Below are 16503 nucleotides of genomic sequence, written 5' to 3'. Positions count from 1 at the left end.
TAATACACCATACTCCCAGTACAGGTACATAATCACTGTATAATACACCATACTCCCAGTACAGGTACATAATCACTGTGTAATACACCATACTCCCCAGTACAGGTACATAATCACTGTATAATACACCATACTCCCCAGTACAGGTACATAATCACTGTATAATACACCGTACTCCCAGTACAGGTACATAATCACTGTATAATACACCGTACTCCCCAGTACAGGTACATAATCACTGTATAATACACCATACTCCCCAGTACAGGTACATAATCACTGTATAATACACCATACTCCCAGTACAGGTACATAATCACTGTATAATACACCATACTCCCCAGTACAGGTACATAATCACTGTATAATACACCATACTCCCAGTACAGGTACATAATCACTGTATAATACACCATACTCCCAGTACAGGTACATAATCACTGTATAATACACCATACTCCCCAGTACAGGTACATAATCACTGTATAATACACCATGCTCCCAGTACAGGTACATAATCACTGTATAATACACTACACTCCCCAGTACGGGTACATAATCACTGTATAATACACCATACTCCCAGTACAGGTACATAATCACTGTATAATACACCATACTCCCAGTACAGGTACATAATCACTGTATAATACACCATACTCCCCAGTACAGGTACATAATCACTGTATAATACACCATACTCCCCAGTACAGGTACATAATCACTGTATAATACACCATACTCCCAGTACAGGTACATAATCACTGTATAATACATCATACTCCCCAGTACAGGTACATAATCACTGTATAATACACGGTACTCCCCAGTACAGGTACATAATCACTGTATAATACACCATACTCCCCAGTACAGGTACATAATCACTGTATAATACACCGTACTCCCAGTACAGGTACATAATCACTGTATAATACACCATACTCCCCAGTACAGGTACATAATCACTGTATAATACACGGTACTCCCCAGTACAGGTACATAATCACTGTATAATACACCGTACTCCCCAATACAGGTACATAATCACTGTATAATACACCATACTCCCCAGTACAGGTACATAATCACTGTATAATACACCATACTCCCCAGTACAGGTACATAATCACTGTATAATACACCGTACTCCCCAGTACAGGTACATAATCACTGTATAATACACCGTACTCCCCAGTACAGGTACATAATCACTGTATAATACACCGTACTCCCCAGTACAGGTACATAATCACTGTATAATACACCATACTCCCCAGTACAGGTACATAATCACTGTATAATACACCATACTCCCAGTACAGGTACATAGTCACTGTATAATACACCATACTCCCCAGTACAGGTACATAATCACTGTATAATACACAATACTCCCCAGTACAGGTACATAATCACTGTATAATACACCGTACTCCCAGTACAGGTACATAATCACTGTATAATACACTATGCTCCCCAGTACAGGTACATAATCACTGTATAATACACCATGCTCCCAGTACAGGTACATAATCACTGTATAATACACTACACTCCCCAGTACGGGTACATAATCACTGTATAATACACCATACTCCCAGTACAGGTACATAGTCACTGTATAATACACCATACTCCCCAGTACAGGTACATAATCACTGTATAATACACCGTACTCCCCAGTACAGGTACATAATCACTGTATAATACACCGTACTCCCCAGTACAGGTACATAATCACTGTATAATACACCGTACTCCCCAGTACAGGTACATAATCACTGTATAATACACCGTACTCCCAGTACAGGTACATAATCACTGTATAATACACTATACTCCCCAGTACAGGTACATAATCACTGTATAATACACCATGCTCCCAGTACAGGTACATAATCACTGTATAATACACCATACTCCCCAGTACAGGTACATAATCACTGTATAATACACCATACTCCCAGTACAGGTACATAGTCACTGTATAATACACCATACTCCCCAGTACAGGTACATAATCACTGTATAATACACCGTACTCCCCAGTACAGGTACATAATCACTGTATAATACACCATACTCCCCAGTACAGGTACATAATCACTGTATAATACACCATACTCCCAGTACAGGTACATAATCACTGTATAATACACCATACTCCCAGTACAGGTACATAATCACTGTATAATACACTATACTCCCCAGTACAGGTACATAATCACTGTATAATACACCATGCTCCCAGTACAGGTACATAATCACTGTATAATACACTACACTCCCCAGTACGGGTACATAATCACTGTATAATACACCATACTCCCCAGTACAGGTACATAGTCACTGTATAATACACCATACTCCCCAGTACAGGTACATAATCACTGTATAATACACAATACTCCCCAGTACAGGTACATAATCACTGTATAATACACCGTACTCCCAGTACAGGTACATAATCACTGTATAATACACTATACTCCCCAGTACAGGTACATAATCACTGTATAATACACCATGCTCCCAGTACAGGTACATAATCACTGTATAATACACTACACTCCCCAGTACGGGTACATAATCACTGTATAATACACCATACTCCCAGTACAGGTACATAATCACTGTATAATACGCCATACTCCCCAGTACAGGTACATAATCACTGTATAATACACCATACTCCCCAGTACAGGTACATAATCACTGTATAATACACCATACTCCCCAGTACAGGTACATAATCACTGTATAATACACTACACTCCCCAGTACGGGTACATAATCACTGTATAATACACCATACTCCCAGTACAGGTACATAATCACTGTATAATACACCATACTCCCCAGTACAGGTACATAATCACTGTATAATACACGGTACTCCCCAGTACAGGTACATAATCACTGTATAATACACCATACTCCCCAGTACAGTTACATAATCACTGTATAATACACCGTACTCCCCAGTACAGGTACATAATCACTGTATAATACACCGTACTCCCCAGTACAGGTACATAATCACTGTATAATACACCATACTCCCCAGTACAGGTACATAATCACTGTATAATACACCATATTCCCAGTACAGGTACATAGTCACTGTATAATACACCGTACTCTGTGGTACAGGTACATAATCACTGTATAATACACAATACTCCCCAGTACAGGTACATAATCACTGTATAATACACCATACTCCCAGTACAGGTACATAATCACTGTATAATACACCATACTCCCCAGTACAAGTACATAATCACTGTATAATACACCGTACTCCCCAGTACAGGTACATAATCACTGTATAATACACCGTACTCCCCAGTACAGGTACATAATCACTGTATAATACACCGTACTCCCCAGTACAGGTACATAATCACTGTATAATACACCGTACTCTGTGGTACAGGTACATAATCACTGTATAATACACCATACTCCCCAGTACAGGTACATAATCACTGTATAATACACCGTACTCCCCAGTACAGGTACATAATCACTGTATAATACACCGTACTCCCCAGTACAGGTATATAATCACTGTATAATACACCGTACTCCCCAGTACAGGTACATAATCACTGTATAATACACCATACTCCCCAGTACAGGTACATAATCACTGTACAATACACCGTACTCCCCAGTACAGGTACATAATCACTGTATAATACACCATACTCCCCAGTACAGGTACATAATCACTGTATAATACACCGTACTCCCCAGTACAGGTACATAATCACTGTATAATACACCGTACTCCCCAGTACAGGTACATAATCACTGTATAATACACCCTACTCCCCAGTACAGGTACATAATCACTGTATAATACACCATACTCCCCAGTATAGGTACATAATCACTGTATAATACACCATACTCCCCAGTACAGGTACATAATCACTGTATAATACACCATACTCCCCAGTACAGGTACATAATCACTGTATAATACACCGTACTCTGTGGTACAGGTACATAATTACTGTATAATACACCGTACTCTGTGGTACAGATACATAATCACTGTATAATACACCATACTCCCCAGTACAGGTACATAATCACTGTATAATACACCGTACTCCCCAGTACAGGTACATAATCACTGTATAATACACCGTACTCCCCAGTACAGGTATATAATCACTGTATAATACACCGTACTCCCCAGTACAGGTACATAATCACTGTATAATACACCATACTCCCCAGTACAGGTACATAATCACTGTATAATACACCGTACTCCCCAGTACAGGTACATAATCACTGTATAATCCACCATACTCCCCAGTACAGGTACATAATCACTGTATAATACACCATACTCCCCAGTACAGGTACATAATCACTGTATAATACACCGTACTCTGTGGTACAGGTACATAATCACTGTATAATACACCGTACTCTGTGGTACAGGTATATTGTAGCCAGTTGGGGATTTTTAAAATGTAAAGTTTTATAATTTTCCATCTCACTCTGGTCTTTTTGTATTTACAGAGTGGACTCAGCGGTGCCCTTAGTCCTCAGGGTATCGTAGTTCCAGCATCGGCTCTTCAGCAGGGCAATGTAGCTGTGGCCACTGTGTCAGGTACCACATCCAATTCTGTTCTCTCAACAGCTCTGAAGATGTCACTTCCTGTTTTCTGTGATGTCACTTCCTGTTTTCTGTGATGATAATGATTACTATTATTTATTTATTTATAGAGCACCATTGATTCCATGGTGCTGTACATGAGAAGGAGTTACATCTAATATATATGAAGCTGAATGTGTGTATGTTTGTGTGTGTGTGTGTGTGTGTGTGTGTGTGTGTGTGTGTGTATGTATGTATGTATGTATGTATATATGTCCGGGATTGGCATCTGCACAGTCGCAGCTACAGCCACAAAATTTTGTAAAGAGGAAGACTAAGAGTTTTTAAAGTGCAACAATACAATTTTTCTTTATTTAGACAAAGTAGGGATAAGCATCCCATGAAGTTAAAAACATGATTAAAATTACATAACGGATTTAACCCCGTACATCAAAATGACAGAGGCAGTGGTATATATGTTCAGGACACACAAACGAACATGATCCTAGCAGGTAACAGATAAGCCTGTGGGCATATACATATCACTGGGCTAACTCAGCAACAATCATGCCGCCCATAAATGATGACAAATTATATACAAGGTAGTCCTAATTCAATAGATGGCCCCACTAAATGTTCTGCAATGCTAGGCATGAACGGTGCCTATGTAAATATCGTTACCACATATCAGCCAACCAGGATATGCCAGAAGAGGGAATCCGTAGAAAAGAGCCTCAAGACATCCACAACCTACGTACGTTTCGATTTTCTTAAGCTGTCAAAATCTTCATCAGGGAGGAAGCATCTCGCACTCCTCACCCCAGATGACAGGCTTTAAATGAGCGGCGAACCACATCATAGACCCGGAAGTCTCGCTAGCGGCGGTCGCGTCAATGCACAGGACGAAGTCCCGCGAGTCGCCGGCCGTCACGTCACATGCGCGGGAGCGCGGACGCGTCACCATAGCTCCCGCGCATGCGCGCAACACATAGACGGCCGCGGCTGCGCGCACAACTCCTGTGCCGGACGCGACCGCACGGAGACAGTCCAACAACAGAATGTAAACAGTAATGACAAGTGTCCGTCCTCATTTTAGAATCAAGTATTCAATGTTTGTGGGACATGATAATATCATAAACAAGTGTCCATTTGCTTATTGGAACAGAGGAAATCTTGATGTTCTTAATTTTCAGCCGATGGGTCAAATGATTAGTTCCCGTGTCCTATTGGTAAAAGGACATAAATCAATATTACATAAGCCTGAATGTCCGAGGGGAGAGCACGAGGAAGAGAATAAAAACAGTTAAAAAATATATAAAAAGAGACAAGGGATGCAGATGACGAAAAGGATGACAAATTCAATGTATCCTCATATCATATAATCACTTTTCATATGAGGTAAATTATGCAAGACGGAAACGCATGAACAAAATATGGTGGAAGGACAATGGCCCCCAAGAGAGAGAAATATAATCTGTGTGAGGTCAATACCGGATCATAAAAATGGAGCGTAGCTCACCGATTCGTTTAGACCTTTAGGGATCAGTGTGTCCAGAGTCACTAGCCATTTAGTTTCACACTGCGCCAGACGTTTTTTCAGATCACCACCTCTGATGCCCCCTGTTATTACATCAATCCCCCTTACCTTCAGTTTAGAGGGGTCACGGGAGTGATGTGATCTAAAATGTCTGGGCAGTGTTTTGAGTACCGTCGGATCTTCCTCAGTTTTGGCTGCAGCAATATCCCTCACGTGTTCCCTGACCCTAACGCTGAGCTCCCAGGAAGTAAGTCCCTCGTAGGTCAGGGGGCACGTGCATGTAGCAAAATACACCACATATGAAGTCCCACATGTGATGTAATGCCTAATATTAAAGCTCTTTCGTCCATCAGATGAATTGAATACATTGCTCCGAAGGACATTGCTGCATGCCATACAGTGGCCACATGGAAAACATCCATGTGGGGGTCCGCGAGATCCAAATGGGTTTACTCGAGGTGGAATGTAGTGGCTCTGGACCAAAAGGTCCCTCAAATTTCGTGCTCTCCTGGAGGTCATTAGAGGGTTCGGGGCAAGTACTTCAGATAATGTCGGATCATTCATTAAGACCGGCCAATGTTTTTTCAAAATTTGGCGCATAGTTTCCCACTCCTGGTTATATGTTCCGATGAATCTCACCGCAATATCCTGTGGTACTTGTTTTTTTGAAGCATCAGTAAGAAGTTCCAGCCGGGAAGTCCTCTTGGCCCGATTGTAACCTGCCCTGATGCTTCTGCCACTATAGCCTCTTTCACGGAATCGATCCCTGAGATCAGCCGACTGGGTCTCAAAATCACTATTGGAGGAGCAGATCCGCTTCATCCTTAAATACTGACCGGTCGGGATGGCGCGAATAGTTGAAGGGTTGTGAGCAGATGAGGCATGTAATAATGCATTAATGGACGTTTCCTTACGGAAAACGTCCATCTGAATCGATCCCCTCTGATCCACCTTAATTGTGATATCGAGGAAATCTATCCTACATCTGCTACTTTTATGAGTGAGCTTGATATTAAAGTTGTTAGTGTTTAGTTGTCCCACAAACTTGTCGAGCTGCTCAGCTGAACCCTGCCACACAAACAGAATGTCATCAATATATCTAAGCCAGTACTGCACATGGGCGCTAAGCCCGGAGCCCTCGTCAGCAAAAGCTAGCCTCTCCCAGAAACCCAGGAAGAGACCAGCGTACGAGGGTGCACAGGCCGCGCCCATGGCAGTGCCACGCTGCTGTAGGTAATAGACATCCTTGAAGACAAAGAAGTTGTGTGACAGCTGAGCAATCCCCTGAAGAAAGCACGCTGAAACGCGCGTCAGGATATTGCGATTTACCAAACAACCCTGACCATTTTCAAGGTATTTTGATTATAGCAACAAACTTTGCACTTTGCTAGCACTTTATCTCTATAGGCTATTCTCTTTTTATACCTTTTACACCATACCTAATTAGTGGCATTTAGGAAGATAGAGCACTTTTGCACTTTTGCATATATATTATATATTCCATAGGTTTTTTAATTATGGTGGTCCATACAATTTGGTCTTAAACTTTATTGTGTTGTATTTTTTGGTTTTATCGCTGCTGTTCAAACATGGGTATTTGATCCTGTCCTTTTACACAGATATTTATGAATATGTACTAGTTGTATTTTTTAACTAAGAATTGTGAATAAAAATTAATTATTTTAAAGAAAAAGACACTTCCTTTCTTGAACCCCTTATGGTTCTAAAGGTATTTTTTGATTTATAATACCCCAGGTTAAATAGTATCCCACCGCTGCCACCAATTGTGGAGACACGGGGGTCAGTGGGTGCTCTCCTGTGGAGACACGGGGGTCAGTGGGTGCTCTGCTGTGGAGACACGGAGGTCAATGGGTGCTCTCCTGGGGAGACACGGGGGTCAATGGGTGCATTTGTCCACTAGCCCGGCCGCCTTTTGAAAGACCGTATGGACCAGTGCTCATCCCAACTGAATGCCCAAATTCAACAAACACAAGTTACCACTGTGAGGTAACAGCGTTGCTTGGGCAAAAACATGAGGCAGTGAGGCAGCAGCGTGTTTACACCAACAGTCTATTTATTGTTGCAGCATAAATAGATCCAATTTCCCACAGTCAAAGTCTCTTCCGGAGCACAGCCGGTGCATATAGACAAATCCTTTGTATCAAAAGTCTTGTTACCTTAGGGTTCTCCGAGGCTCACACTCCTGGCCTGTGTTCACTCCACACAGAGCCAGCTCAGCTCACACAGCATGTGTTAGCGTCAACAAGCCTGGCTCTCAACTGAGACACACCCTGATGTGCTCTGCCAGATTTAAACTAAAATGCTGGACATGAGGATTGCTACAAAACCTGGACTGGGAGGAGGGATCTGTCTACCTGTTACCGTTTGTGCTATAATCCCCGTAATAGCTATAGCAAACTCAGAGGGTTTCCAGACACATTCTAGGGGACACATAGCGGTCTTAAAATATTACCCCTGTCACTGCCTCACATATCCCCCCCCTTCGTTCAAACGGGCGGGGTTAAACATTCGCCAACATACAAGGGGCCCTGGAGAGGGCATCCGCATTGCCCTGCAACTTACCAGCCCGGTGTTCCACAGAAAAGTGAAAGTTCTGCAAGGAGAGAAACCACCTGGTGACTCTAGCATTGCTCTCCTTGTCAGTCCTCATCCAGACCAAAGGGGAGTGGTCTATCACCAGGCGAAAGTGTCGCCCCAGGAGGTAGTAGCGTAGGAATTCCAGAGCCCATTTCATGGCCAGGCACTCCTTCTCCACTATGCTATAGTTCGTCTCTGCCGGGGTGAGTTTTCTCCTCAAATAGGTGACTGGGTGCTCTTCTCCATCTACCTCCTGGGACAGAACTGCACCCAGACTCACCTCAGAGGCATCTGCCTGTACTATAAACTCCCCCCAGACCCACCTCAGAGGCATCTGCCTGTACTATAAACTCCCCCCAGACCCACCTCAGAGGCATCTGCCTGTACTATAAACTCCTTTTGAAAGTCAGGGTTGACAAGGACAGGCTGACCACATAGGACAACCTTTAGTGCCTGAAAGGCTTCCTCTGCTTGTGTATTCCAGTGGACCATGACCGACTTCTTCCCTTTTAAGAGATCAGTCAAAGGCGCCGACCTTCCAGCAAAATTGGGTATGAATCGTCGGTAATACCCCATTATACCCAGAAAGGCTCTTACCTGTTTTGTGGTAAGGGGACGAGGCCAGTTTTGAATGGCTTCGATTTTGTTTACTTGTGGCTTGATAACCCCTTGGCCTATCACATAGCCCAAGTAACGGGCTTCTTTGAGACCCATAGCACATTTGTTTGGATTCGCTGTCAGACCAGCAGCTCTGAGCGAATCCACTACCGCTTGTACCTGAGATAGGTTGGTGCTCCAGTCACTGCTATAGATGATGATGTCATCCAAATATGCGGAGGCATATGGTTGAGAGGTTCTAACACTATGTCCATTAATCTCTGAAATGTGGCCGGAGCCCCATGTAAACCAAATGGCAAGACGACATAGTGATAGAGCCCCCCTGGCGTGACAAAAGCGGTCTTTTCTTTTGCCGCCTCTGTCAGCGGCACCTGCCAGTAACCTTTAGTGAGATCGAGAGTCGTGAAGTACTGGGCCCGTCCCAGTCTCTCTATCAGCTCGTCGACCCTGGGCATGGGATACATATCAAATTTCGAAACCTCATTTAACTTTTGGAAGTCATTACAGAATCTTAAAGAACCGTCTGGTTTCGGGATCAGCACAATGGGACTGGCCCATTCACTCGTGGACTTTTCAATAACCCCTAGTTGGAGCATCTTTTTTACCTCCTCCGCAATGGCTTGCCTACGAGCCTCTGGCACCCGGTATGGCCTCAAGCGTACCCTTACTTGAGGCTCGGTGACAATATCATGGTGGATTACGTTTGTTCGGCCGGGTAGGCTTGAGAACACATCCGTATTCTGCTGCACTAACCTCCGAGACTCCCCTCTCTGCTGTTTTGCGAGAGAATCCCCTATCCTTACTCCCAATTCATCATCAGGGGACTCCTCCTTGGTTGTTGTCAAGGCACCTGAAAAGGTTAGGTCCAACGTTATGTCAGTCACCATACATTCCCTGTCTTTCCACGCCTTCAGCAGGTTTACATGGTAGATTTGCTCTGGTTTTCTTCTCCCTGGTTGATACACCTTATAGTTTACTTCCCCTACTTTCTCCCGGATCTCATAGGGACCTTGCCATTTGGCTAAGAACTTACTTTCTGCGGTAGGTATTAGGACTAAGACACGATCCCCCGGTTTAAAAGACCTGACGGAGGCCTTTCTATTTACTGAGTACTTTGGGCCGCCTGAGCATCCAGCAAATGCTCTTTAACAATGGGCATTACTGCCGTGATACGATCCTGCATACCCATAACGTATTTGTGGCACCCTGGACTAGCCAGGTCGTCACAGGTACTACAACATACACCCCCACCCTGAGACAGGCACATCAGCCAGACACAAAATCCTTGTTGCCTCCCTCCAGGGGCTGATGTCCACACCTGGTGGGGTGGAGCCAGGCGGTTGGCCCCACCCACTGAGGAGTTCACAGTCCTGGAGGCGGAAAAGGAGTCAGATGAGTCGGGGAGAGAGTTCAGGGCAGTTAGGCAAGTGGAAGGAGAGAGGAGTGAAGTGAGGAGCAAACTGACCGTGTCCGGGTGTGTGGCCCAGGCACCAAGAGCAAGGTTGGCAGACGGTGGTGGCCGTCTGCAGGAGAGGCAGATCAACGTGGAACCGTAGGACCGGGGACGGGCGGTGGCCTGCCGGTACCGAACCAGGGAGCGAAGTGAAGCCAGCACACATAGGCAGGGCCTACGGACCCCGACCAGGCTTGGAGTCGCCATTAGAGGTCAAATCCGTCAGTGACCGGAACCCCAGGGGTTTCCTAACAGCCAAGACCCGATTTAAGGCAACCGTCCGACCAGCAAGAGGAAATACAGCTACCGCCACAGCTAGAGTTCCAAGGGCCAGAGCCTGCGGGCAAAAGGGCTCCTCCGGCACATATACACGCTGGGGAGCGGGTTACCGGTGGGAATCCATCGGGACCGAACATACACAAAGGTGCAGGGAAAGGCAGCCACCACTAACCGTCCAGGAGAAGCCACAGCAGCCGGCTGCGGGACCCGTCCATCCAGCCGTTTGGTTTACCAGAGACTTTGCGTACCTTTGTGGCTGCGCAGCCCAAGCGACCCTGCATCCATCCAACCCCGCCTCCCTGTCATCTCACCGGGCCCCGGGACCACCAACCCCTACCTAAGGAGGGGGAAAACAACATCCCAGCTGCTCCCTGCCATCGCTCCCAGGATCCCCGTCACCAGCAGCGGTGGTGCCTAACCTCACCACAACCCGTGGGTGGCGTCACGGACCAAATCCCCAAACCAAACTACCCCCTTTCACTCACGGGCGAGGAGCGCCGCTCGAGTCCCCGGATCCGGCCCACCGCTCGAGCCACCAAGCAGCCATCGCAGCAGCGCCGGACCCGAGTGTTAGCGAGTGCAGCGGCGTCCTTCCCTGCCCGCGACAACTTGGCATCACAAACAGGATCTTACCGTTCTGCCGGCTGGTGGAAGTGCGCCTTGTGCCCCGCCGGCGGTGTCCGGCTGAAAAATTTCAGAATCCGTCATCTTGGGCGCGAAGATTTTCCTGCTCGAGCGTCTTCTCGAGCAGTGGAGGCGCGAAAGCCGAAGCCCCGCCCCTGAAGAGGAGGTGCCGAGAAAAGACCAAGGGAGGATGGATGGCGGCCGGCCGCATGTAAAACGAGGCCATAGAAGCAGGGACGCCAAGACTCTGTAAACGACCCGGTTCCTGGAACCCTGAAGCCGCGATACCATGTCCGCCCTGCCAGCACCGCCTGAGGCCCAGCAGCCCGGGACCGTGGCGTGGGTGAGGGCCCGAGTAACTGAGTCTAACCAACGTCATCGGAATCAGATACGTCTCCTGGCGGAGCAGTGGACCACCGAGGTGGAAGCGCTGGTTGCGATTGCCCAGATGCACGAGATGGGAGCCGACGTGACGGAGCTGGTGAGTGACCCACGCCTCCATGTCCCACAGGGACCGGCCATTGCGGCTGGGAGACCCATTCCAATCCTGGCCCTTGTACCGTCCCTGCCACTACCCATGGGGCTCCCCAGCGCTAACCTACCTGACCTGCTGCCCCGTGCTACAGCGGTGGGGCCCGAGATGCTGAGAGCCGAGGGCCCGGATGCTGCCGCGGCTGGTGGCGACCCACCTAGCGCAGAGGAGAAGAAGGCCCCGGCAGTCCGCCTGGCCCTAGAGGGAGCGCCTGACCGTGAGGGGGTTAGGAGCGATGATTCCGGACCTGATACAGAGCCAATTATGGAGTCCGAGGAAGCGGGTGAGAGCCTACGCAACGGCGGTGGGCTGGTAGCTTTCTATATCCCGCGCGACGGTGGAAATGGATACCGGGCGCCCCTTTCCCAACAGGCCTGCCGCCGCATGTTTGAAATATTGGCAGTGGAGGGTGAGGCCACCTCAGAGGAAGAGTCGGAATAAGGCAGCGGTCCCTCTGTTGCACCGTTGTCCCCGTTGGGACCGCCAGTACCGTTAACCTGTTAAGTGAATGACTGTGAATGAACCGAGTAAATCATCTGATTATCCATCCGAAGAGACCCGTTGGGACTGAAGTTGTTGTCCCCTGATTAACCGTTGATTACCCCCCACCGTGCATAAGAAACTGCTTATGGACATGCCTGAGAACTTGCAGGGCACCCACGAACTTGTGGGATTGTAAATAGGTTGGGGCACGTTTTCTGTTGCCGCCTCCGTAGAGGCTGATTTGGAGAATGGGCCTGGAGGAAAGAGATGGCCCAGGCCCGCCACTACCGCAACCGGTGGCAATCCTCTGGGAGTCAGGGGTCCCCCATGGACGTGGGGTCCCCTGAAGTGACAGTCGGGTGCGAGACACCTTACCCGTTCCCGCTCGGGCAGCCTGGATCTGGACTGGGGTCAAGGGGTGCTGCCCAGTTTCTTAGGGGCAGCATCAGGGCCAGGTTGCTTGGGTGGGAGAGCGGAAGCCGTCCGTTTATTGTTAATAAAAATGTAAATATAATTGTTGTGCAACGTTCAAGTGTCCTTACAAGTATGCATATCTTGAAAAGTTTAAATGTTATTTATCTTTTTCAGTTGAGAAAAATAAAACCGGTGATGGACGGGCAGCCCGCGGACGGTCTGCATTTAACCAAGGGGGAATGTGGCGCCCTGGACTAGCCAGGTCGTCACAGGTACTACAACATACACCCCCACCCTGAGACAGGCACATCAGCCAGACACAAAATCCTTGTTGCCTCCCTCCAGGGGCTGATGTCCACACCTGGTGGGGTGGAGCCAGGCGGTTGGCCCCACCCACTGAGGAGTTCACAGTCCTGGAGGCGGAAAAGGAGTCAGATGAGTCGGGGAGAGAGTTCAGGGCAGTTAGGCAAGTGGAAGGAGAGAGGAGTGAAGTGAGGAGCAAACTGACCGTGTCCGGGTGTGTGGCCCGGGCACCAAGAGCAAGGTTGGCAGACGGTGGTGGCCGTCTGCAGGAGAGGCAGATCAATGCGGAACCGTAGGACGAAGTGAAGCCAGCACACATAGGCAGGGCCACCCGTGGGTGGCGTCACAGACCAAATCCCCAAACCAAACTACCCCCTTTCACTCACGGGCGAGGAGCGCCGCTCGAGTCCCCGGATCCGGCCCACCGCTCGAGCCACCGAGCAGCCATCGCAGCAGCGCCGGACCCGAGCGTTAGCGAGCGCAGCGTAGCGGCGTCCTTCCCCGCCCGCGACATATTCAACCGTGCTTTTGTGAGGGGTGGGATCCTGCTCCCAAGTTTCTTTAACAATATCCATCAGTCCCCGCGGATGTCTGCCATACAGTAACTCAAATGGCGAGAACCTGGTGGAAGATTGTGGGACCTCGCGGATAGCGAACATTAAATAGGGCAATAAAATGTCCCAATCTTTCCCCTCTTTGGAGACCACCTTTTTCAACATAGCCTTCAGAGTTTTATTGAAACGTTCCACTAGACTAGACCATCGGTCTGGGGATGGTACACTGACGTGCGTAGCTGCTTGATCTGAAGGAGTTTGCACAGTTCCTTTGTAATTTTAGACATAAAAGGAGTGCCCTGTTCGGTCAGGATTTCTTTGGGTAACCCCACGCGACAGAACATAGCAAACAACTCCCGAGCAATAAGCTTCGCCGAGGTGTGACGCAGTGGAACGGCCTCCGGATAATGCGTCGCGTAATCCATCACTACCAGGATGTGCTGGTGACCACGGGCTGATTTTACAATGGTTCCGATCAGATCCATAGCAATCCGCTCAAAAGGCACCTCTATAATGGGTAAAGGTATCAGAGGACTACGGAAACGGTGCGTGGTTGCGGTCAACTGACAAACGGGGCAGGACTCACAGAACCTCTTAATTTCTGCGCCGACCCCTGGCTAGTAAAACCGCAGAAACATGCGTTCCCGCGTTTTCTCTTCACCTAGGTGCCCACTCATTTGGTGGTTATGAGCCAATTCCAAGGCCTGACGGCGGAACGGCTGAGGGACTACCAACTGTTCCACTATTTCCCCCCGGATTTTATCAACCTGATAGAGCAACTCTCGCTTTAGAGCCTTGTAGGGAGTTTCCAGCTTGGCACCAGGCCGCTGGGGGACTCCATCAATTGCCTGTACATTTCCACGTCCTGGAGCCAATGTGGGGTCCCGGAGCTGTGCTGTTCCAAAATTATCTGGAGACACGTTCAACTCTGGGATTACCTCAGGTGGCTCAACCTCTCCGGCCATTACCTCTAGGGGGAACCTGGCAGGGTTACACTCTTTCCCTATACTGGTGACCCCTATGGCAGGTATCCCGGAGTCGGGATCGTCCGGCTCAGGGCCTGGTTCTATCATACACCTCGGAGCGCTGGGCCGCCTCCCACATAATGTCCAGAACAGGGGCAAGTCTCTTCCCAAAATAACATCATATGGAAGTCTTTTCATCACCCCCACTTCATGTTGAACCTCTCCACATGAGGTAGCAATGGTGACCCTTTCCATTCACGTAGGTCTCCATGTATACAAAGTACCCCTACTTTATGTCCTGTGGGGTTTTCCCCGGAGATCAAGGAGGCATGTACAAGAGTCACAACACTTCCTGAGTCCAACAAAGCCTCTGCTGTATAGCCATTAACACGTACTTTGCAGAGATGAGGCTCTTCCCCCATAGTATGGTCAGTAGTAAACAGTATGGTCATACAATGATTCCCGGCGAGCGTACCGGCAGTCCATGGGTTCTGATGTGAGTCGGCACTGTGCCATCATATGCCCCAGCTGATGGCACCGCCAGCACATAGCAGAGGTGTCCCTGTTTCGGGTGTCCGATTTTGGAAAACCGGGACTCCGGCTGACCTTAGTCTGGGGTTTACTCTCTGCCAGGGCTGAAGACGGGGCAGCACCCGAGGAGGGACGGGAGTCTTTCACCAACTGTGAAGGGGGCGTATCCCTACGGAGTGCTCGCCGTGAAGCAGAATCCCAGACCAACTCCTGGGTAGCTGTGTATCGTTCCACCAAATTAACTAGTTGGTCTAGGGTACCGGGATCCCCCTGGCCCACCCACTGTTGAATGGGGGCTGGCAAAGTCCGCACAAACCGTTCAATCACCACCCGCTCAATCATCTGTCCGGGGTTCAAGGTCTCCGGCTGGAGCCATTTTTTCACAAGGTCCAGTAAGACATGGGCCTGTGAACGTGCAGGTTTTCCCTCCACAAAGGACCACTGTTTCACTCGCTGGGCCCGGAGATAAGTGTTAACTCCCATTCGTGCAAGGATCTCACCTTTCAGTGTGCCATAGTCCTTGGCATCCTCCGTACTGAGATCCAGGTAGGCTTTTTGGGATTCACCTACCAAGAACGGGGCCACGACGTTAGTCCAACGGTCGATAGACAATTTCTCTCGCTCAGCGGTCCTCTCAAACACGGAGACAAAGGCTTCTGGGTCATCCTCTGCACTCATCATCATAAGTGCCGCCCTTACTCTGTCCTGGGCCGCAGGAAGGACTGGATGACCTGGAGTTACCGTTGGGAGTGCATCTCGCAGAGCCGCAAGCTGCTGAGTCAGCAAGCTGCTTGTCTCCTGTTGCTGAACTAATGCCCGCTGGAGCTGGGCATTGGTTTGTTGCTGCTGAGCATTAGCCTGTTGCTGGTGAGCATTGGTTTGTGCAAAAGCCTGCTGTAGTTGAGCAGTAGACTGGGCCAGCTGCTTTATAAAGATCCTCCATGGTGACTGCTGAGTTAAACTGTAACTTTGCAGGTTTGATCATAAA

General features: G+C 48.2%; 1 protein-coding gene across 2 annotated transcripts in view; it reads left to right on the top strand.

Annotated features, from left to right (window-relative positions):
- Positions 1-16503, top strand: part of PKNOX1 (PBX/knotted 1 homeobox 1) — a 111468-nt gene that overhangs the window by 63061 nt on the left and 31904 nt on the right. For both annotated transcript variants that reach the window (XM_075332731.1, XM_075332732.1), the window contains exon 6: positions 4549-4639. In XM_075332731.1, coding sequence (XP_075188846.1) covers positions 4549-4639 — 91 coding nt within the window. The remainder of the gene's footprint in view (positions 1-4548; positions 4640-16503) is intronic.

This window comes from Anomaloglossus baeobatrachus, chromosome 2 (genome assembly GCF_048569485.1).
Source record: "Anomaloglossus baeobatrachus isolate aAnoBae1 chromosome 2, aAnoBae1.hap1, whole genome shotgun sequence".
NCBI lineage: Eukaryota > Metazoa > Chordata > Amphibia > Anura > Aromobatidae > Anomaloglossus > Anomaloglossus baeobatrachus.
The sequence above is the reverse complement of the archived record's forward strand: the minus strand, read 5'-3'. Positions and strand labels throughout refer to the sequence as shown.